The 22,435-nt window shown below is 38.3% G+C and overlaps 8 protein-coding genes across 8 annotated transcripts; 3 read left to right on the top strand and 5 right to left on the bottom strand.

Moving 5' to 3' along the window:
• Positions 1–166: 166 nt before the first annotated feature.
• BDF20DRAFT_853493 (ribonucleoside-diphosphate reductase small chain) lies at positions 167–1,642 on the bottom strand. The gene is made up of 2 exons (XM_053080139.1): positions 1,353–1,642; positions 167–1,259 (listed from the first exon to the last, which is right to left on the bottom strand). The coding sequence occupies exons 1-2, from the start codon at positions 1,512–1,514 to the stop codon at positions 351–353; spliced, it is 1,071 nt and encodes a 356-aa protein (XP_052939408.1). The 5' UTR covers positions 1,515–1,642; the 3' UTR covers positions 167–350.
• A 1,476-nt stretch (positions 1,643–3,118) lies between these two features.
• On the bottom strand, positions 3,119–4,049 carry BDF20DRAFT_985412 (uncharacterized protein; the record flags this gene model as incomplete). Its single annotated transcript, XM_053085189.1, has 4 exons — positions 3,119–3,145; positions 3,341–3,736; positions 3,858–3,927; positions 4,040–4,049. 3 exons carry the CDS (start codon positions 4,047–4,049, stop codon positions 3,445–3,447), a joined length of 372 nt encoding a protein of 123 aa, XP_052939407.1. The 3' UTR covers positions 3,119–3,145; positions 3,341–3,444.
• Positions 4,050–4,865: 816 nt separating this feature from the next.
• Positions 4,866–6,012, top strand: BDF20DRAFT_904842 (CRAL-TRIO domain-containing protein; the record flags this gene model as incomplete). The annotated part of the gene is made up of 5 exons (XM_053083087.1): positions 4,866–5,107; positions 5,197–5,412; positions 5,512–5,733; positions 5,805–5,873; positions 5,937–6,012. The coding sequence occupies 5 exons, from the start codon at positions 4,866–4,868 to the stop codon at positions 6,010–6,012; spliced, it is 825 nt and encodes a 274-aa protein (XP_052939406.1).
• Positions 6,013–6,186: 174 nt separating this feature from the next.
• Positions 6,187–7,425, bottom strand: BDF20DRAFT_814575 (nucleotide-diphospho-sugar transferase; the record flags this gene model as incomplete). Its single annotated transcript, XM_053076992.1, has 3 exons — positions 6,187–6,272; positions 6,344–6,867; positions 6,935–7,425. The coding sequence occupies 3 exons, from the start codon at positions 7,423–7,425 to the stop codon at positions 6,187–6,189; spliced, it is 1,101 nt and encodes a 366-aa protein (XP_052939405.1).
• Positions 7,426–11,020: 3,595 nt separating this feature from the next.
• BDF20DRAFT_998565 (uncharacterized protein) lies at positions 11,021–12,137 on the bottom strand (the record flags this gene model as incomplete). Its single annotated transcript, XM_053085465.1, has 3 exons — positions 11,021–11,319; positions 11,421–11,947; positions 12,059–12,137. 3 exons carry the CDS (start codon positions 12,135–12,137, stop codon positions 11,290–11,292), a joined length of 636 nt encoding a protein of 211 aa, XP_052939404.1. The 3' UTR covers positions 11,021–11,289.
• Positions 12,138–13,753: 1,616 nt separating this feature from the next.
• On the top strand, positions 13,754–14,473 carry BDF20DRAFT_799896 (snare associated Golgi protein-domain-containing protein; the record flags this gene model as incomplete). The annotated part of the gene is made up of 2 exons (XM_053076349.1): positions 13,754–14,011; positions 14,087–14,473. Coding segments are annotated over 2 exons (645 nt in total), but the record flags the coding sequence as incomplete, so codon positions are not given.
• A 296-nt stretch (positions 14,474–14,769) lies between these two features.
• Positions 14,770–16,057, top strand: BDF20DRAFT_302893 (exosome component 4). The gene is made up of 5 exons (XM_053075149.1): positions 14,770–14,896; positions 14,969–15,136; positions 15,207–15,313; positions 15,373–15,691; positions 15,768–16,057. Exons 1-5 carry the CDS (start codon positions 14,894–14,896, stop codon positions 15,903–15,905), a joined length of 735 nt encoding a protein of 244 aa, XP_052939402.1. The 5' UTR covers positions 14,770–14,893; the 3' UTR covers positions 15,906–16,057.
• A 4-nt stretch (positions 16,058–16,061) lies between these two features.
• Positions 16,062–22,150, bottom strand: BDF20DRAFT_814954 (cortical protein marker for cell polarity-domain-containing protein; the record flags this gene model as incomplete). Its single annotated transcript, XM_053077033.1, has 6 exons — positions 16,062–16,132; positions 16,218–16,830; positions 17,482–20,540; positions 20,613–20,842; positions 21,051–21,253; positions 21,443–22,150. 6 exons carry the CDS (start codon positions 22,148–22,150, stop codon positions 16,062–16,064), a joined length of 4,884 nt encoding a protein of 1,627 aa, XP_052939401.1.
• Between the last annotated feature and the right edge of the window lie 285 nt (positions 22,151–22,435).

Raw genomic sequence — 22,435 nt, 5'->3', positions numbered from 1 at the left:
AGCCCATTTTTCTTATTCATGGTATACATAAGAATAATCCATTGACAGTATTTTGGTAGTATTGCATAAAGTCAGGCTAATAATCCAAAATCAACAGTAACTTGTTGAAGCAACATTATCTCACAATTTGAAGAGTTCGAGAGAGAGAAAGACATCTAATGTTTATGCTGTTGTATAAAAATGGTACAAGGCAAAGTTTATTTGATAAAAGTACATAGATAACAAATGTTTATAGACATTTATAAAAAGGATAAATGGGATAGAATAGTTAAGAATGTGTGTGAGAGATGAGTGGGGGAAGGGGAGGGATGAATGCTAAAAGAGATGCGATGTATTACTGATTTACTTGCTTAGAAATCAGCATCCAAGGAGAAGTTACGTTCTTCGGCATTGGCCATGACACCGGAACGTTGGTAATCAGAGACACGCTTCTCGAAGAAGTTAGTCTTACCTTGGAGGGAGATTAATTCCATGAAATCGAAGGGGTTGGGGTCATTGTAGTGCTTGGGGCAACCAAGAGAAACCAAAAGACGATCGGCAACGAAACGGACATATTGGCACATCAACTTATCATTCATACCGATCAAACGAACAGGAAGAGAGTCAGTGAAGAAGGATTGTTCGATTTCGACAGCTTCAGTAATGATTTCGAGGATGGTTTCTTGAGGAGGAGGGTTGAGCAAATGGTGAACAAGGAGACAACCGAAATCGGCATGGAGACCTTCATCACGAGTAATGTATTCGTTGGAAAGAGTCAAACCAGGCATCAAACCACGCTTCTTCAACCAATAGATGGAAGCGAAAGAACCAGAGAAAAAGATACCTTCAATAGCAGCAAAGGCAACAAGACGGACACCGAAGGGTTGGTCGGATTCGTTGGAGATCCACTTCAAAGCCCACTTGGCCTTTTCCTTAATGACGGGAATAGTTTCAATGGCGTTGAAGAGGTATTCTTTTTCGACGGGATCCTTGATATAGGTATCAATCAATTGAGAGTACATTTCGGAGTGAATGTTTTCAATCATGATTTGGAAACCGTAGAAACACTTAGCCTCAGGAATCTTCACTTCGTCACAGAAGTTTTGGACCAAGTTCTCGTTAACGATACCATCGGCAGAAGCGAAGAAAGCAAGAACACGAGAAACGAAGAAACGTTCATCATCATTAAGCTTTTCTTCCCAATCAATCAAATCCTTTGACAAATCAACTTCTTCGACGGTCCAGAAAGAAGCTTCGTGCTTCTTGTACATTTCCCACATCTATACATGAACAACACCCATTGTCAACAATCCATTGCTATTCCGTAACCCACAAACGCTGTCAATTGCAGCCAACAAAATAGAATACTTTACCTCGTGGAACTTGAGAGGGAAAAGACAGAAACGTCTGGTGTTATCCTTCAAGATGAGTTCTTCTCCAGGTTCCAAATCGGTGGTTAACTCGGCCAAACGAGCCATGATAGACTTACGCAAGTTGACACCAGTAAGTTCGGATTGAGAATCAAAGACAGTCATTTTGGTCTATTAGATTTTTGTTAAAATGGATAAGATTGAAAGGAAAAAAAGATTGCTTATGAATGAAAACGAAAAAAAGAAGATGAAGACGATTTCAATCGATCCTTTATATATGCATTCAAAAAAATTTTGTAGCCATAGGATTACACACCGAGAATCCGCAAATTTGAGTAGGAGTAGAAAAAAGTGGAAGTTTTGAAAAAAAAACCAGCCGAATAGGCCTGGCCATTTGCTGAACGACTGCAATAAAAACTGATCTTTTGGTTCGTTTTGATTGGATGGTCCATCTTTTGGGCTTTGTTTCTGCTCAAATTAAATCTGATTAGTTTGCCTTTTATGCTGCTAAAACTTCAATCTTCGCTCGCCCGTTGCCATGGAAACCACGCTATACGTGTTTCCGTCGCGTGCAAAAAAATATACACGCTCAGAGCTCACTACTCACAAAAATAGGCATTTCCGAAAAAAAAAAAATCTGATAAGAAATGAGCACTGATGCTGTAGCACTGAAATAGACAAACGCATTGACGTTTGTGATACTTGAGAAAAGTCTGTGTTCATGTCATGCACTGGCAAAGATTCGACAAGTAAGAGGCACCTTAGGGGTCTGTCATTGGTGTACAACAATCGGCTGATTACGCTTTATTTGGCCCTGAATCTTGATTTTCCCGATCATCAACGGCATTATTTGAGATTGCAGTGAAACTTGTCCCAACCAAGATAATCAAACAAAGTACACTTATGAATTTTTTTGAAAAAAAAGTGGTGCGATTTCCTTTAGCACAATTATTAATCTAGGGAAGAACGCGTCTAACGCAACAAATCGCGAAACGTGAGTAAAAATTAAACACGTAAAATGCATCATCGTCGTCGCTTTGAAGCTTAAGATCTATCTTTGCATCCGCCCCTTTTTCTCAATATTCATCTTATCAAAGCGTTGAAAATGGACAATAACAAACAAAAAATAGATAATTTTTATCATTCAGCGATTTTATTTTGTATTGCAATTACAACTGTAAATGAATATAACAATTCTAACTGATACGCTCATACGGATAGCATTTACCGGTTGATTAATAAACATGCTCATGTTTGATTTAGTTGAAAGGAGTACATTTTTGTACAGCCATTTATCGCCGGATCTTCGCTGTGACGTTGTAGTTAATATGCGGTTAAGTGGTTGGTAAATTGCACTCCAGTATTTCAAACGGAAGTAACTTAAGCTTAATATGGCTGCAGACCATTTTAGGTTAAACAGGCACAAAGAATTTTACGCCGATAGAACCCGCTTTCTTCCTTTTTTTAAGGGTATCTTTGCTTTTTTGTGAAATTTCTTAAGTACTATAACGTTTTTCTTCTATGCATTCGTCTACTGAAGCGAAGTGCTGATCATGACCTTCTAGTTAAACGATGAGGAACGCGTGGCTTGGTCATATCAGTCTTTTATTATGCAAAAGTGCTACTTTTAACTTAATTTCAGTTTATTAACAAAAACAAAAGGAGTGAGTATCCATAGGTGCGAAAGAAAGACGTCACGAGCGTCATTGTCCAATAATGGAGTCGACCTCAAATTAATGAAGAATGTCAAGCAGAATACGCCTTAGTACAGTTTTATTCGATTAAAATCGGAAATACTACTAGGCAACTTTGGAAAATGGAGTATATTTATGAGAAGAAATTTACATATTGTTTAGATAAATTTTATTATAAATTCAGACGTACTTAACAAAAATTACCCAAATTGTTATCGAATTGTGAGTTGAGTAAATAAGGTCGAAACAGTAAGCATTCGGCCTTTGGTTATACTTTATGAATATATTACAACTTACACTGTAGGGATATCTGAAGGAGTGATATCAATCACACATGTAGGTCTCGTTTGAAAGATGTTCTTGGCAGCATTGACGTCGCGATTCCAAGTTGTATTACAGTTTTATACTGCAATACAGCATGTACTCTTCGCTTTGACGTCGCTGTCGTTATATTCTCCAAAAGTCGAACGCTTGCATTTATTACAGCTAGTCATATATACATTGATGAAGCAGATTTCCACCTTTTCATCTTCACCATCAATAGGTGCTTTTGCCTTCTTGTTCGGACACAGATTGCTTGTAGGCCATGCATGTGTGGCTTGCTTACAGGATGGACACGTAACCATTTTCGTTGTTTTATTATCAACTTTGAATTCTTGGAGAGCTTCTTTTTTTACACCTTTTTTGACAACACTGGCTTAGACGAAGAAGCACTCGAAGAATCATTGTATGTCAATGCCATTGGTATTAGTGTGTGGATAACTGAGGGCACGTAGATGATTTCTTGATAGAGTCGTAAATAAGATAGTCTTACCTATGTGCAGCTTGGGCCTTTATAAGGGCCGTTCTGAGCTGGGAGGCGTTGTTTGTCTTTCCACTTTTGTCTAAAAGAAAGAAAGCAAAAAGGAAAAGAACATTGTGTGTTCTATTGTATATCGCGTTCCTTTTTTTTTGACAACATCACGATCAACTGACTCAATAAGTGACGGCTCTTACCAACATGCATCAAAGTTCTGAAAAATCATTGCTATATACAGACAGTGGCGTATCTCGCTCCTCAACTAGTTTTTTGACGTTATAGTATGATTAACATATTCCACAGGGTAGTTAAGCGCGCTGGTTATTGCTCTTGTTTCCTCGTCACCCCTCCGTTTTTATAGTGCCCTGAGTTCAAATTCTAAAAAATTCATCTCAAACTGAAATTATTAAAATCTAAAAAGTTTTTATGGTATTTCTTAAATCCATTATTCTGTTCGTCTGAAGCAAACAGTATGAAAGTCCGAATCATAAGTTAAAAAACTGTAATTCATTATTTTCCCCCAGAAACTCCCACTCTTGGTAATAAGTTAGTCCAGTGGCTCACTCAGGACTAATCTAGTCCTGGATTTACCTTCTTTTCCTCTTCCCTTCTCTACTGCCTTTTTCCTTTATTGACTATCAAAAAGGTTTTTTAGCACCCTTCTTCCCTTATATTTGTTCTGACCCGGGCAATTCAATCTCAGTACCATCAGGAATAAAAAATGCAAAAAATCCTAGATTATGTGCTCATGCGGGGTTAAAATTATTTGCCAATAAAAATCTTGTTTAATCGTAATTCATTATTTTTTAACTGAAGGAATCCTTGGATATGCGACATTTGGAGCAATTAAGAGTGATTCGTATGTTTGTCGCTTCTAGAACGTTATATACACACCCAACTCGATATCCAAGATTTCGGGACCTCAAAATATTTTTAGATATTACTCACAGTCTTCTTTCTGTCAGTACCTTCCTTTGTTTCTTTCCTTTTGTATTACAGAAAGCTATTATACAAGTAGAAGAGATGGCAGCTATAGAAACACCAGTAACAATAACAGAACCTATAGTAACAGAGAAAAATAAATTTGCTGAGGAATTTTCCGTTACAGAAGCTGTTGCGGTCAAACAGTTAAAGGATGCTTTACCAGAGATACTAAAAGAGGCCTTGGGCACTGAAGATGCTTATATCCTTTGGGGTGTTCCCTTAGACAAGAGCTCAGATGATGCACGCATAGATGTTATACTGATAAAGTTTTTAAGGGCTAGGTAATATGAAAGACCGATGTCGTGGTCTACGTAGGGTGTTAATGAGCTTACGGTTTAGTGAAGAAAGATGTGCTCATACGTTATTGTAGAAATATGGAAATCCCTGCCGCTAAAGAAATGCTTATCAACACTTTAAAATGGAGAAAAGAGTATAAAACAGATGGAATTTTGGATGAAGAGTTCGATACAAATGTATTTAGTGATAATGTGGGATTTATTCACGGCAAAGATAAGGAAGGAAGACCCGTCACTTACAACTTTTATGGTGGAATTGACCAAGATATAGTATTTGGGGATATCGATAAGTAAGACGTTTGCAGCAATAGATTGTTCCAGTACATAATGGAGGATGCTGTTGACTTTCAAACTGATAATAAATTGATCCATCTTTGACATGCATATAGATTTATTCGTTGGAGAGTTCAATTAATGGAAAGAGGCGTGCAAGCCATTGATTTTGTCCATACAGATGCCATGATACAAGTACATGACTACAAAGGTGCTTCTGTATTTGGACGCACCCAAAATACAAAAGAAGCTACGAATCGTCTTATCAAGTTAATGCAAGACAATTATCCAGAATTTCTTGCCAGTAAATTATTTGTGAACGTACCAAGATGGGGAAGGTAGGGAAAGGCAAGATAGCTAAAAAGACAGTCAATTTACAAACGTATCACTAAACAAAATTTAATCTCAGCATGATCTTCAAGTTATTGACCCCTCTACTTTCTCCCGCAACATTGAGCAAATTCAACGTTTCTTCAAGGTAAGAATAAACTTAGTATAGCAACTTGCATCATGATTACTGAGAACTTGTCTTGAATGTTAGCTCTGAAGTAAAGCAAACGCTGCTGACTTTTATAGACCAAGACCAGCTACCACCCATTTATGCAAAAGATCTGTGAACCGTATGACGGAAATATCGTAGCACAGAGCTTGCAGAAAATAGAAATTTTCAGTAGAATTTGCACATTTACACTTCTGTTAAGACAATAAGTATAGACGGCCACTACAATCTACATTTCATACTATTTTATAATTTATTTTTTTTTGGATGTCTTTACAATAGTACACTTCATTTAATTTCTTGTTGTAATGACAAAATCACTGGTCTTTTTGCCAGCGATGTCTAAAAATTTTTGAGTACAACTCCACCAATGTTTTTCTATCAAAATATACCAAGTTAGCCTCCACTTTAAAAATTCTACTTTGATGTAATTATATGCTATACTTTACCCATACTCTCTGTTGGATCACAACTACATTTTTCGGCGGGTAACCAGCTCGGCTCGCTTGGACAGTTGAAGAAAGGATTATGGAAATAACCCATGTCATAGAAATAATGCACTTCTGATTTTTTCAACATCAATGCAGCGGCAATACTATGCACAGGCGCATCACCCCATCTTTCATAAAAGAAGCCACCGGCTTTGTCCAGATAATTGAAATAATCTAAATAAGCTTGTGATCTCAAAAATGCCAAGGATGCAATTTCAAAATTGCTCCAGAAGTGACACAAGTTGTACGTCTCACCACCGTCATCGCTGATCCATTTCATTAAACTGTCAGAGCTGTTAGCAGGAATGATATGTTGGGGATATTCTTTCATGAAATTCTTCGTGGTCTGCCATAACGTAGGAATGGTTGTTTCGTACTCGTGCAGGGAAATTGTAAACCCGTACTTCAAATCCCTTTCTCTCATTAATCTGAATGGATCATAATCTACGTCGCATGTAAATTTGATATCAGGTTCAACTCTCCTGATAAATTATTGCGTTAATTCTGAAATGTATCAGCAAAATACAAAAACTATTGTGATCAACCTACCAATAGTAATCAAACTGATCCATTAAAGGATGTCGAAAGAACCAGCCACTTTGGAATCGACACATATGTCTATAGGATTCGGAACCACCGTAAATTACTTTATCAGCTGCCATTTTCTCTCTCGCTTGTTTAGCCTTGTCTTGATCAATCCAATCGGGATATCCCCACATATCATGGGTTAATTCGCCATAATACGTCTTTCCCGAAGCCAGCCCAGTTGTCCATTCTTTGAACTTTTCATCGAAGGGTACGTCATTAAGAAATACCCAAGGGTAATTGTATTTTCTATTGAAACGATCTTCGACCATTTGCATCGATGAACGCAAACCGTTCAAATCGCTGTTACGGGCTAGAACTACAAAAGCAGCATTCTCTCTTTTATATTGTCCGTCTTGCTGCTCTTTCGATGTAGGTAATCCCTTGCCCTTGACTCTATTGTTATTAACGGTTGCATTGTTGTAATTATTGGGATTATAGGCATAGTATATCATTAGCATAATGCAAATAGGCAGCAACAATAACAAGCCCACTCTTCCATATCTTGCTGATATCATTTTATATAGCTATTTTTCTAAATGATGACACAACCGTGAAGGGAGGAGCACGGTAAGTAAACAATCTCTGAATAGATTATGTTAAAAAAAAAAAAAAACCCCCAAAAAACGAAAAGGTATATGTGGAAGAGAAAAAAGATGATGCCTTTGTTTTTCATTCCCTTTCTAAACTTAATTTTAAAACGGAGATAATGCATTCCTTGGTTTGAGACGCGTCTAGGCTGCAGAATTGATTATACAGTTTGACATACAGCCTTTTCTGTTCAACAAAGAAAAATTAATCATTTAAAAAAGTTTTATGCGGATAGAAGATCGAACCCTTCTCTTTGGAGACAGTACAATAAAAATAGAGAAAAAAAGAATAAAAGTAGAAAGGCTCAATAATCAAAATGAACTACGTCATTATATAAACGCAAAGACGGAATGTAGAAAATATTTATAACTATAAGATGAAGCTCAATGTTACTTGGCAAGAGGTGAAAGAAAGTGTGGGGAAAGCTCTAAATTCATTATTTGAGAAGCATAGGCGCCTTCAGTTGATAATGTTTGAAAGTTACTTTGTCTAATGTTTATAAAACAATATAAAAATCATGTCGTTTATATGAAATGAAATTATTTTGTTATTTTAAAATTTGAATTTAAAATTCTACACCATGGTGAAATCATATCATGAAAGCAGAGAACGACCTGTCCTGTCAAACGCGCTTTTTTATTGATGTTGTCGATTGTAGTCAAAGTTAGCTGTTGTTTGATGATTATATTCATGTTCGGCATACATAATGAACCATTGCAGGCTTACACTGTTTCCAGTCTTTAAATGAAGTTACATTCAACATCACCAAGCTTAAACCAGCCTTTGAAAGATTTGGCAGATGCTTTTCAGTAATACACTTGGTATACATACATTGTACCTTTCAAGTACGATCCTCCTACTTCAATTGATGGAGAAACTGCCTCTTTTTCACAATTGTCAAAAGTACAGCGAACAATCGAGCACAAATAAAAGACTCCGCACACCACACCACAGCCCCCACCCTGCTCCTCAGGACACAATGGTTTCTCACGCAAAAATATTATAGCGATCAGTAATGTTAACTTTGGTGCTTTGATAAAGAGGGGAATTGTCTCTGTCAAACTGATAAAAAAAGAGATCCGTAAGCTCTGCAGATATGCTTCTTTGACGATTATCTCATCAGTCAAATTTGCAATAGCTATAAGAACTGACGGCTACAAAGTGTTACTACTGCTAAATCAAAGGTACAATTTGTATTGCAGTATCAAAGCAAACATTATAATACAGTTAGTAACAGTAATCTCAACATGTTTTTAAAAGCTTCATGGAACGAAAATGAAAGATATAGTATGTTCCAAAGAAATAGAATCTTTTTCTTTTTTTTTTTTTGAGTAATTAATGTAGCTCTATTATATATTTTGACAGTGTAATTTGGATATCTCTTGTTTATCTGACAGCGTAGTGGAAGCTCACTGCTAATACTTAACATAGAACTCCTTTCAGCATGAACTTCTCCATACGATTATGGTAAGACCCGCTAAATTGACACACTTTTCAGCTTTGTAATTCCTTTTTTTGTCTCAAATGTAGTTTCACAATGTTTGAAAGAGTTGGTTAAGCAGTCTGATCTGACTTTTAACAAGGTTGAATGGGAAAACATACCAATTAAACTTGAAACTCATTTCAAAGGTTAAATTATTTTGAAAAGAAGACGAGATGTTGTAAAACGTACAAGGTACGATCATAAGCTGGTAAATATGGACCAACCGTCTTAGCCGCTCGTCATTTAAAAGCAGTAAGCCTGGATTTACAATACCATCGGAACGACACTAGATCCTTCCCTCCTTAGCAAACTCACAAATTGGACAGGCACTGTACACAACGGTTTGCACCGATTGTTTAAACATTGCAGATACATGCTTTTATAACTCCTACCATGTGAAGCATCCCTTGAACAAATTGGCATGTAATACTTATTGTTAGAATTTCTGCTGATTCAACTTCCGTAGTTATTGTTGAATCAGGTCTGAAATTCATCTACGTGCAGAATGTAATGGATTTATCAATAAAGTTCAAGATATATCTGCCAGCACGGAAATGAGTAGACAATGCACGTTCATGCAGGGCAATTCCAAAGATAGCAGTAGGTTCTGAGGTTGCTTTTATTGAACGTAAACGCAAATTCTATTGGCAAAAACAGCCTGATAACAAAACGTTATTCAAAAGTCATCTGTTGCTATTGCTGCCACCATTCTGTTACGATGATCTCATGGTTTAAGCCGTCTAAACAAACCAACAAACAGCCATTCAGATTTTTGAGTTCTTTTAACTTTACAGCGTCGAGAAAGGAAAGGCGAGAAAGAACAAGTCACTTTTATAGAAGCACTTAGCTTACGAGAACGACCTGCCCTGTCCCTTTTTCTTATTAAAACCATCAAGAGTATTGAAATTAAGCCACATTGTTAAGTAACTATATAGCTCATTCATTCTACATTATACCCACTAGGTTACAATAAGTTACAACCACTCGCGCCTGGATCCTCGTTAACGGTTGACATCTGTGCTAGTACTGATAAGTAAAGGGCAACAGGATCCACTCTATTCACGCGTTTGAGTAGCATGAAATTAATGCGAGAACTGCCTCAGTAATATTTAGCCTCTTTCCGTTTGTATTTCAATACTTCTAAGCGCATGATTTTCCATTGAAAAAGTGGCTACTGTCTACCTTTGTATATGATCTTGAAAGGGGCTCTTCATGATGTGCGCGGGCATTCAATTAATAAAAACACAGGCTTTCCGTTTATCTTCAGCTGTACACGGGAAAAGGCACCATTGAGGCGTAATGATGCTACATGATAAATCATATTAGTTGAGGAAATTGGCTTGCCCATATCAATTACATCCAAAGGCGTAGAACAAAATTATTTTATTTATCTCTAAACTGCTAGCTATAATACTGTAGTAATATTGCATGTACTCAAGATACAAATTACAACGCCCTCAATTCAGTGCTTGCTTCCCGCTGAAAACGGTTGTGCGTTTATAGCAATCATCGGTAGAACGTTGACAGCCATAGTTCTATACTTGACTTTTGTTTAAAAGCTACAATGACGATTTCTCCAAAAAAGTGGACCGGAAAAAAAAATCTTGTAATTTGCTGCGAACAGTATCAAAAAGCTTCTTGACAATTGTATTGGGAAAATATAGAATGGGCAAATATACAGTGTTTTTACTCGTCGTGGAAACGGGTCAAAATATCGCTACAGACAAAGTAAAATTGATGTTTAGAATTCCGCAAATTTACGAGCCGCCATTACAATCATCTAGACTTGGGTCTACCTGTAAAAATCGAGCCAGTTTCTTTCTGGCGATGAGAGGATGCTGTTAAGCGGTTGATGCGGGTGACTTCCTTGGTTTTCTACAAAACTCAGTAGGTCTTCCCGCTAGCTTCCATATCGACACGCTAATTACCAACCTGTTTTTTGCAGCGTTGACGTCCCGGTTCCAAAGTATCGAACAGGTTTTACAGGCATTGATACTTTGGCCTGGAACAGTCTTCAATGCCTCAACAGTGTTGGAACGGCAATTGTTACATATTCGAGAAGTTAGGTATTCACCAATTGTTATCACTAGTAAATCACCAGCAGCCTCTCTTTGCTTCAAGGCACGCCAAAGAACTCACACGACACCAGTTTTATGGCCTTTGATGGGCACTGCACTCTTCCCGAACATGCCATTACCAACTACAATCAAAAGGGATCTTTTTAGTGTCGCCTACACTAAAGGGTTCAGGCTTCCAGTTGTTCTTCAGGGAATTGCTGTAGAAAGCATGAGTTCTATCAATTTTTCTGCGAATAGTGGATGAATTGCTTATCATTTAAAAACTTTACCTATCTTTCTTAGCGAGAACATTACTTACTTCTCTCGCATCTGATACTTCCCTCTCTTCTGGAACCTTTTGCTTCTTCTTCTTCTTCTTTTTACGTTTACAAAAGGCCATTCTGTCGATAATCTTCTTTGGCCACTTGCTTCGATCTTTCTTCTTCTTCAACCTCAATTGCTTATTGTACTTTGTGGTTCCATTAATAAGCAAATTGACCATGTTGTTGGCAGCACGCTCCTGACCCTGGTATAAACGAAATCTGTCTTCAGCAGTTCTCTCGCCGTAAAAAGAAAACAAGGCTTCAAAGTGCTGCAACATATATTGTACATGACGGTCAAGTTGTTCAATGATAGAAGTTTTGGCGGTTGGTATGCCACTTTCGATCATTTTAAGTGTGCCTGCTTTCTTCTTTTCCAGCTTTGCAGCGTATCTGGTACTTCCGGTCATATGATAATATTCTTTGGTAGAGCAGCTGCGTACTTGATGATTGTTACGGTCTAGTCCGATTGCCGCTGTGAAGACAGATCTTCGCCCTGGATCAAGGAATGCGGGTCTGAAATTGTCTTATATTTCGTCGTGAGAAAAATCTTCCAACGTCAAGGCGTCATTACGAAACATGATTTGAGGATTACCACTATAACCTATTTGTGGCAGCGCGATCATGTGTTACTTACGGAAGGACTCGTTTTTGACTTTATTCTTATGGGCTTCTGCCACCGATTTGATTTTTTGCAAGGTTTTAGCTTTGTACATGGTGAGTAGTAGCTATAAGGATGAGGAAAGAAAGTATAGAAGAAGAAAAAGATGGAAATCAAAGGAAAGATGCCAAACTTATTTTCTGTAAATGCTTTGAGTTACCAACATCTATTTTTTTATTACGATTGACAACAACAGCCGTTATCTACATATGCGGCGGAAGAACGCGTAGATCAAATTTGTTTGATCCATAAATAACGTCTCGTAAACCACAACCCAGTGTCTAATTACTAATAAGATCTGTGTCGTGCTGCTAATTCAGTACATCTCGTAGTACTTTAGGCGTAGTGCCGCTATCAACCGAAAGTATCTAATAACATTTAAAGTAATTTCTCCAATACAAGTGTAAAGATCTTACAGGTATTTCAATTCGTATCCTGTTTTACCTAGAAACGTCTCCAAACAAAACTCAGATTGTCCACTAAATAATTCGACCCGCAGCTGATGTATCCGATGGCGTTTGGGTTGGCTTCCTGGAGGCCACTGAACCTATTGCCTTAAACATCCCTCGTCATTACTTACAAAGTCCCACGCTATCTCCTGTTTAAACATGCACCACCGCCTGCGATTCCCTAGTCTGTGATCCCATATTCTCAACCGTCTTCCTACACATCCGATTCCCAAATACAAAACTGGCATTTCCTATGGCCAGTACTTTGTCACATTTTGTTTGAACTCGACTACTTACGTCACTCTCAAGAGCCGCCTACAACTTCTCGGTTAGGGCATCTATTGCTCGACTGGTTACCCTCTTCTCCCTCCCCCACACCCATTAGAACATAATCCTTTTTACCCTTGAGCCCTAAGGGGTTTTTAGATACTACTCAGCCTTTGGAGCTGCCCCGGGCAATTTAGATAAGTTTCATCTCGTGTCCATTGGGCTTTAAAAATTTAAATATAATTCTAGCCAGATGAAGTTTAAACTGCGAAGGACAATGAATACTCTGGCTTTTGCTCTAACAATAGGTCGGTGAAATCATCTCCGCACGCAATCGAAGATCCGGAGATTGTGAAAAAAAAACTTTTTTGAATTGCATTAATAGGGAAAAAATCCAGGGACTTTTTTTTTCATTTCTTTCATCATGCTGTAAATCACAACTTCTTTCCTTTTCCTTCTCTTATGATCAACATCCCTCTTATTTGTTCTTTTAACTCCAATAATACATGTTATTATGTCAAATATTAGTCATACCAAGCCATTATTTGACGTAGACGGGGATCCAATTGATGTGATAATGCCCTCATCAGCATCAGCTTCCATTGCAAAAAATCAGCACTACAACAACGACGATACAACAGCCATTCTCTCCGTTCAACCTAATGGCTATGAAGAGCTGATTTTCGCAGAGCAGCAGCAAAGTTCGAGGAGGCAACATTTATCTTCCCTTCGGCATAAAATCAAAAACTTTGTGCTCAACTGGAAATGGCCGTTAATGCTATTTTCCATATGGTTAACTGTTGGAATTATTGTGCTTGTATATAGAAAACAGTTTTTACAGCTATTAGAAACGTTGAGTCATAAGTTGGCTGACATAGGAACGAGGTAATCTTCAAATTGGTTCCAGAATAAGCTGTATCGTTTTAACTCAAAGTAATGCTGATATGATACTAGTGGATACTTGTTAATGGCATCCTTAATTTTTGCAAGCGCGTTCCCGCCTATGATAGGCTATGGGTTGTATCAAACTTTATCCGGATACACGTTTGGTTTTTTGATCGGCTTTCCTGTATCGTACTTCAGTGCTCTTTTCGGTGCCATTGCATGCTTTTTGTTATCAAGAACATTTTTTAAACATAGAGTGACACGTACACTATCTCAGTATCCCAATCTTGAAGCTGCTGTAAAGGCGGCAGAGAAGAAAGGATTCAAGGTAAAGAGCACTCTCAATTAGGAAAGAAGGCGCCAAACTTACACCCTTTTCTAACGTTACTTTGGTTTCGAAAAGCTCTTTCTACTTATCCGTTTATCGCCTTATCCATTCAATTTGCTGAATGTGTTATTCGCAGCAACACATTTACCACTGAGTTACTTTGCAGCAGGAACGGCTATTTCATTATTGAAGATCGCCCTCCATGTGTATGTTGGTGCTACCTTGACCTCCTTTGTCAAACATGTGTTGGGAAACGATGAAGATGCGAGGACAGAAGGTGAAATACGAGCAGAAAAAATCAAATACATATTTGTGGGCCTTTCGGCGTTGTTAGGAATGGGAGTGATGATCTACTTGTATCAAGTAGTAAAAGTAGCTGTGGCAGAAACAGTGAAACTGGACTCAGCAGCCAGCAACGAAGAGGAGTTATCCTTTTTACATGACGATGATACAACAGAAGAGGATGATTATGATGAGGAAACACATATTGGGCTAGCATCGATAAAGCAAGACATGATGAAACACATTGATGGGTCTCCTAGGCATTCGATCGATACTTGGGCTGATTGGGGAGAGGAGAACGACAGCAATCAAACGAAGAGCGTTGAGATACCTATGAAAAAAAGAGATTAAACTTAATGTATAGTGTCGATACTATCCCAACAATTTTTGTATATTTTTTTTCGTTTATTTATTGTCATAAGAGACATACATGCTCAATAAAACAGATAATAGCTTAAAAATGATGCTTTCATGCGGCAAGTCAACCTTTCGTTTTGCTGTTGTACTCAGCCAGTGCAAAAAAAGAAGCTGGTGACTCTGATTGAGTTTTGCATTTTTGGTTTTTTTCTTTTTTCCCTTTAATAAAGTAGATCTATAACAATGGTAAATACACGATCCCAGTATGCCTTATGAGTTAGATCAGAAAGACTTCTAACGGTTTATTTTTGCTGATAGTCTCGCTTGGAGCTCCTAACACCAGAAGGCTTGCGTGTGGATGGTCGACGTGCCAATGAATTAAGAAAGATTACAGCAAAGACATCAGTCTTTAGCCAATCGGATGGTTCGGCTTATATAGAACAAGGTAATACCAAGTGCCTTGCTGCTGTTTATGGTCCAAGAGAGGTAAAAAGAAAATAAACAGAAAAGTGGTTATCATTCAATGACACTAATCCGATTCTTGCGTATGGTATAGCTTCGTTTCCGTCAGCAAGGTGCAGCCGATCGTGCGATTATCAACGTTGAATTCAACATTGCTCCTTTTAGTTCAACTGAACGTAAAAAGCGTTCAAAAAACGACAAGTAAGGATGGCTTTACGATGGAACAGAAAGGAGGATTATAACCGATCCATTTTTTTTAGACGTTCGTTAGAAGTTGCAGCCTTTATCCGTCAAACATTCGAACCTATCATCTTTACTTCCCAAATGCCTAAAACACAAATCAGCATTTACCTTCAGATATTTCAGAACGATGGTGGCTTATTACAGGCTTGTATTAATGCAGCGTCTTTGGCATTGATCGATGCTGGTATTCCCATGATGGATTTTGCATGTGCTTGCTCAGCAGGCTGTATCGATAAAGAACCTGTTTTGGATTTGAATCATTTGGAAGAATCAGCAGATACCCCAGAGTTGACATTAGCGATACTACCAAGATCAGGAAAAGTGACTTTATTAGAGGTAAGACCAAGATAGTGAGAGAACGGTATGCATTATTGTGATATTTACATGTGTGTGTGTGTGTTATTGTATTTAGATGGAATCAAGGCTTCATATAAGTAAATTAGAAGGTGTGACGGAATTAGCTATGGAAGGCTGTCAGAAAATCCATAGCTATTTGGATCAAGTTGTTAGGGAAAACACAGAACATCTCATGTCGAAATTGAAAGCCTAATAAAACAAATGATTTTCGATACGTTGGAAATAAAGAAATATTTTTGTAAATAGTTGTAGTGACAATAATGTTAAGAAGAGCAGGTCGAAATTAATGTTTATATATAGGAATACGAGTAGTTTTAGGGAACAATGAATTTTCATTTTAATTTGGATGCTAGCGGATATTTGTTGCTTTCTCGACGTAGTTGCTTGGAAAGACTCCTTGCACACAAGAGCCATCAGTTTCTATTAGTCGCATGCAATTAGAACAACAAAGAATGAATATCTACACTTATGTTTCCAAAATAAAAAGAAGGCAAAAATCACTTACTGTCAGCTTTGTACCCCATCCACCAAATATCGTCACTCGAATCTGTGACAATGATAGGGTCCGACTTCTTAAAACCTAGTTCACCTTCTTCACGTGCTTTGAAATCAAACTTGGCATAATACAAATGAGGATGATCCTCTGTTGCAGTAGTTGTCTGGGTATTATTGATTAGGGCTGAATCCATCATTGCTTTAAAATCACTTTTGTGTTTATCGCGTTTGCTATCTGATGAAGCAGTGGTAGCTTTGATAGGACGTTTTGAGAAATACTCTTCTACCATACGTTTAGAAGCAGCTCGGCCATCCAAGGCGTTAGTACCCATGGCTGCAGCGGGTGTTGTCAATGCTGTTTCACCAGCATTATCCCTGTTGGTTGGTAATGAAGTCGAAACAATAGTATCTTTCTCTGTTGATGCAATGGTAGTGTTGGGTATAGGAGTAACAGTGTCATTATTGTTTTTATCTCGATTTATAGTTTTCTCGTTATTATCCAAGGTCATGGATCGAGATGTGACAAATGCTGACGCAGGTTCTACTAGTCTTTCGGGAACATAAGCTGTTTCAATGGGTGATCCTACATTAGTCGTTTTCCAACGAATATCGCTCCCTTGCTGCTGTTGGCTGTAGTCCTCAGTAATGTTATTACTGTTATTGTGTTGTGGTGTTTGTACAAAGTTGAAAGTGTTACTTGTAACGATAGGCGCAGATGTTATAACATCATCAGAGCCAGATAGCCTGAACGCATTGCTATTCATCACTTCATGATGATCACTACTGCTTTTATCTCCGGGCATATGATCGAGTCCAGAAATAGTACTTTGAATAGTAGCTCTTCCTACATTAGCACTTTGACTACTGAGGTGTGTCCATTGAACAGTATTCGATGCGGGCGGTTGTTCTGGTGGTAGAAATGAAGGTATAGGAGTTACTCTATCACTATTTTTTGAACGCTGCTGCTGATGTGTTACTGTTGTTGTTGATGCAGCTATAAGAGAGGGTGTCGTTGTAATCACTGCTGTAGCAAAAGCATCTTTGGAACTCGGTGCTGTTGTCCATTTTACTTTTTCTGGTTGTTCAGACGCAGTGTCATTAGTAGTGATAGCTTTACCAATCTCATTTTCTGTATTTGCTTGGAACTGTTGTTGTTGTTGTTGTTGTTGTTGGTAATGATGGGTAGTTGCTGTACTGATTAAAGATACAGGTTTAATAACAGCAGTACCAACATCTGCAGCTGGCGCAGTAGTCCATCTCACATTGTTTTCTACTGGAGCTGGCTGGAGAGAAGGATCATTACTATCGTTATCATTATTGTTGGTTGCTGCAATCGCTGCACCCGTAGAATCAAAAGCTAAATTTCTAAAAGGATTGAAGGGACTGTGTCGCTTGGGCATTTCAGACATTTTCTTTATGCCAGCTACTGCATCCATTGCTGTATTGTTGTTACTATCGGACTGTAACGCTTCATGACCATTAGCTTGCTCATCGTTAAGTAACATTGTGTTTTTTTCCTGAATTCCTTGTTTATAATGCGTTGATGGATACTCATTGCTCTTCTTGGCTACTGCTGAAGCTGCTACGGTCGTCGTTGTAGCCACTGCTTTCGTTGATGAATTATTCAAGAACTCCCTACTGATTGTCCTGGATAGATGATACAGGTTCTCATTCTCTCTGAAAGGATTGCTGCCTTGTTTTTCTGCTGTACCAAAGTAATAGCCATTATTTCTGTCTCCATTTTCATTAAAATTGATATTCTCGTGTATCACATCGTTTTGCTTCAAGGTGGCTAATAATGAATCAGGAGACATGGGCGGCTTGTTATAGTAGGTAGCAGGGTTCATTTGAGGATTCACTTTAGCATCGCGTTTTCGTTTGAAGAATAGAATCAGCATGGCTAATAAAACAATCAGAAAGACTATACCCAATGAGATGGCAATGGCAACAAGAATGACGAGCGGCTTGGGTAAATAACCCTTGTTTTCATTGAGAATAACAGGTAGAGGCATATGGAAGAGGCTGCTTAGAGAACCATCAATAGATCCATCTGCATTGGAGGTGACCAAATATGGAACCCATGCTGTACCATTGTAAAAGGCAGCACTGACATATCCAAACGAACCTAAATTGAGGTAGCCGGAAGCCAACAAAATACCCTTACTATTGTTACCGTTATCATCGTTACTATTACTACTACTGCTGATATCAGATGTGTTTACTAGAGGTAAAATTGATAAGGAGTTGATCACACTCTGCGGTCCCAGTTCTTGTTCGGGTTTGATGAATTGATGACCATTCCATGTACGAAAATAAGTAGCGCCAGTCTTATCTTCTTTCCCTGTAATATATAAGCTTTGGGTTACATTGTCGAACGCCAAAAGACGAGATGGGCCTGGTAGGTCGGCCGTACTGAATGGTCCCCAAGTATTTTTTTGAAAATCGTACTCAGCAATCAACAATGGAGAAGTATTGAGCGTCAAATTACCACTCGCCACCAATTTATTGTTAACAAATTGAACATCATTCACTTCACCCGATAGACCCGATCCTAGTGAACTCCACTGAAGCTTCTTGGTATCGAAAGAACAAATGGATGCACACGAAATCGAACCAATTGAGCTGAAATTACCTCCTACGACAATGAGGTTTTGAATAGGGTCATGACGGATAATATTAACAGTCGCAGGCGAATGATCGCTTGCGATAACCTCCGGCGATAGTGAAAGCGTGCCTGTGGGTAATTGGAATATGGCAAGGTTGCTGGCTTTTGATCCAGAGAATCGTCCGCCCACATACAGATAATCGCCACTGACAACTGAACTGTGAATAGCACCTTCCCAATCATCCGCTCCATCAACACCGCTCCAGATACCATTGTCGTATATAGCCACATTTTTTATGTTGTTGTCGGGCAGAGTAAATTTTCCTGCAAGAACAGCCATTGTTCGACTCGTTGCAGTTGAATTACGGTAGATGGCACCGCAAGAAACTGTTGCAATGCCATTATCAGTGGGATTAAAATTGAGTAATGTAGGTAGTTGTAGAGCAGTAGCAGAATTGGTCTCTTCCTCTTCTTGAGGTGAGGTAATGAAAGAAATGCCGTGAGAAGAGTATCTCTGCGCAGCTTTGATATTGCCAATGAAATAACTGCTGCCTTTATAATTAAACGAACCATAGGTAATACCCGATAAGTATGGCATATCAGTAGCATTCCAGTTTTGATTTTGCATGTCCCAAAAAGCATGCCCGTTGGATCGACTGGAATATTTCTCTTCATTTGTCTTTAATATTTCAGAGAACTCCCCAGAAATGAGAAGCCGTTGATTGAGGCCATTGTTAATTAAGCTCAAAGATTTAACAGGGCCATTGACACCAGCACGTAATGGGCTCCAGGAACTCGTATGAGTATCATATTTTGCCATATTCGCGAAATAGTTAGTAGCAGTTGAAGGATTCTGTCTCTTTGAAAAAGTTTGAGCACTTAATGAAAGAGCTGAGAAAGCGCCTCCAACGTAAACATCATTTCCTGCGCCAATGATGGTTTCCACCATTCCATTTACACCACCTTGTGGTAACGCCTTTACCAAATTAGTGGATAAATCATATCGCAAAATGTTGGAATAGGATCCATTTATAGTATCAGTTCCACTAAAATTGCCGCCAATGTAAATGTTATTATTCACTAACGCCATTGCTTTTACTGTAGCATGATAAGGAACGTTATCTTTTAATGGGCCCCATGGAACAGCTGTCGATGTGATGTTTGTGACGGAGCTGTTATATTCCAAGATATTAGCTAAAGCTGGTGCAGTTGCATATTTAATGAATTGAACAGCGTAAGCAACGAGATTTTTGGAAGGTGACGATGATGTAAAGCTAGCATTATGTGCTAATGTAAGTTTCACATTGGGCCGAAAGGCAGTACTTGTATTATCAGTTGTTGTTGCTGAATCAACATCAAAGTAGCCGGTGTAGACTGAAGCGCCACCTGTTATTTTTTGACTGAGTGAGCTGTTTACCGTTTGAGTCTGCGAAGTCGATATAATAACATCAACATCTGTACGATCTGAGCAGCCGGCGGTTGAACATGATGGATTGTAAACCAGAACTTCGTAGATGCCTGACTCTTGAAGGTTGGGATAAAATGTAACAGATGGAGAAGATGATAAAGCAGATGCATCCACTTTAGCACTTAAATAGGGAATGCCATCGGTGACAGCGTCCCATCTCCCTCCATGGAGCGTGACTTTAGGAAGCGTCATATTATTATTGCTACTATTTGCTACACATGTATTGCCCTTTTGAGGATCAACAGCATATGTAAAGATCTCTATTATTGATTCAAAAAATTAATCTCTATTCTTCTTTCCATAAAAAAAAAAGGAAAATAATCGTTCCTTACCCGATTGAAAGACTTTAACAGAAGCCAAACCGCCACTAACACCATACCATGACTTTACGTCTATGGCAATGCCGCTCGTCATTGAAAGATTGGTGATAACAAAATCCTGATAGTCCACAGTAGGATTTGCTGAAAGTATACAATTTGTCGAGCATTTTTTTACTAAATTGGTGTCTGGATCAAGATACGTGAATTCATAGATCACGGAAGAATCCGTCAATGAACGAACACTATATGAATTGGAAAAAGTACAATTAAACATGTCGGTTTCATGGCATTACAACAACCTCCTATTCCTCCTCGATAAAGTCTCTCCTCTTTCCATTTTGTTTTATCGTCAACCCAGGTTTTGCTATTACTCCTCCTTAAAGCAATCTTGAGAAGTAATAAATGGAGGAGTACGAGGAGAAATAATACGGGATTTTTTAGATAACTTACGAGAACTCTTTCGTCTTGTGATTATCCAGCTTTGAGTTTGCGATTCTTATCAGTGAAGGGTTGACGTTGTATTCGACGAATGTGATTTCCATTGTACCCCTTGTTCCATCAGCCAAAATCCAAGGCTTTTTGTTAAAAGCATCTGCACAAACGATGGTTCCAGGGACTGCTGAATTACTCGCTGTGCTGTTGGCTGTAACATACTATCATAAACAAATCGTCAAATTAGTCTCACCATATAAATTATATGATAATCTAGGGGCCGAGAATGAAACATTTGGACTCATAATTATCAAAAAGGAAGTGTTTACATAGTAAAAGAAGTATAAAGTAGATGGAATAATGAACAGGTAACTGAAAGAAAGGATGGAAAAAGGGTCCGTTAAACTTACGTCTGCAGATAAAGCGATGGGATGACTTGCAGGTGCATGATACATCTGTCCATCTGTCGTGATATCAAACTTCCCTCCGAAAAGTATGGAGTCAGTGCTTTTCTTCAAAATGGAATAGACAGGTCCATTCATTCCTTTCCAAGGCAACGCATTCCATTCATTATTTTTCCAAACCGCAATGCTGCCTCCATATTTGGCTAATGAATCTGTATAATGAACCATTGAACTACTGATGGGTGCTCTGAAAGAACCACCTGCATACACTGCCTGATGATCCGAATCACAATAAAGACTGTAAACAGGTCCGTCCAAACCGTATTGCAAGGATTTTATGTTATAGTTAGATAAGTCGATAGATGCAATGTTGTTGACGGTATGCCCGCTAATTGTTGAGAATTTGCCTGCGATATACAGCGTTGAATCAGATAAAACACAGGTGTCAAAAATTTCGCCATTGATATTGGAGGAGGCAATCAGCTTTAATGTATCATTTGCTGTTAAAGAAATGACAGATGAGGTCGACTTTTCAATTTGCGTGAGCTGCTCTGTATCTTTGTATAAAGATATGCCACTGTAAGAGCCCGCAATGCCCAATGCTTTGATAGGGTTGAAGTTGATTTCAGGATGTGTAACATATGTTGCACGACTGAAGTTTATCGCTGTTGTTAAGAGTAATAATACAAGTCTGACATGTAAGACCTTCAACATTGAAAATAGAGTAGATGAAGTTTTTGTGCCAATTCAAGGAAAGGAGAGATTGTTCTGTATAGAGTGATTAATGATGCAGTTATCGTCTTTAATTGCTGAGAATGAGTGGGGGTGGTATAATGTCTTTCGTTATTTTTCTGCAATGAAAATAAACAACCAAATTTATAAAAATTTTGGCTTTTCCGATGGCTTGGGCTATGCTATCCACGCTGGTTTTTTTCTTCTTGTCTTTAGTTTACACTCCAGTTTTCTAGCAATGAACCTCGTTAAAATTGCTAGTGTAGC

Source organism: Mycotypha africana (genome assembly GCF_025528875.1).
Source record: "Mycotypha africana strain NRRL 2978 chromosome Unknown BDF20scaffold_2, whole genome shotgun sequence".
Taxonomy (NCBI): Eukaryota; Fungi; Mucoromycota; class Mucoromycetes; order Mucorales; family Mycotyphaceae; genus Mycotypha; species Mycotypha africana.
Note: the sequence above shows the minus strand (reverse complement) of the source record. Positions and strands in the feature narration are given on the sequence as shown.

Coding starts and splice junctions, on each gene's coding strand:
- BDF20DRAFT_853493 (XM_053080139.1), bottom strand. CDS start 1,514: ATGACTGTCTTTGATTCTCAATCCGAACTTACTGGTGTCAACTTGCGT. Junction 1,260..1,352: donor TCCCTCTCAAGTTCCACGAG/GTAAAGTATTCT, acceptor GTTCATGTATAG/ATGTGGGAAATGTACAAGAA.
- BDF20DRAFT_302893 (XM_053075149.1), top strand. Junction 15,137..15,206: donor CTGTTTATGGTCCAAGAGAG/GTAAAAAGAAAA, acceptor CGTATGGTATAG/CTTCGTTTCCGTCAGCAAGG. Junction 15,314..15,372: donor AAGCGTTCAAAAAACGACAA/GTAAGGATGGCT, acceptor CATTTTTTTTAG/ACGTTCGTTAGAAGTTGCAG.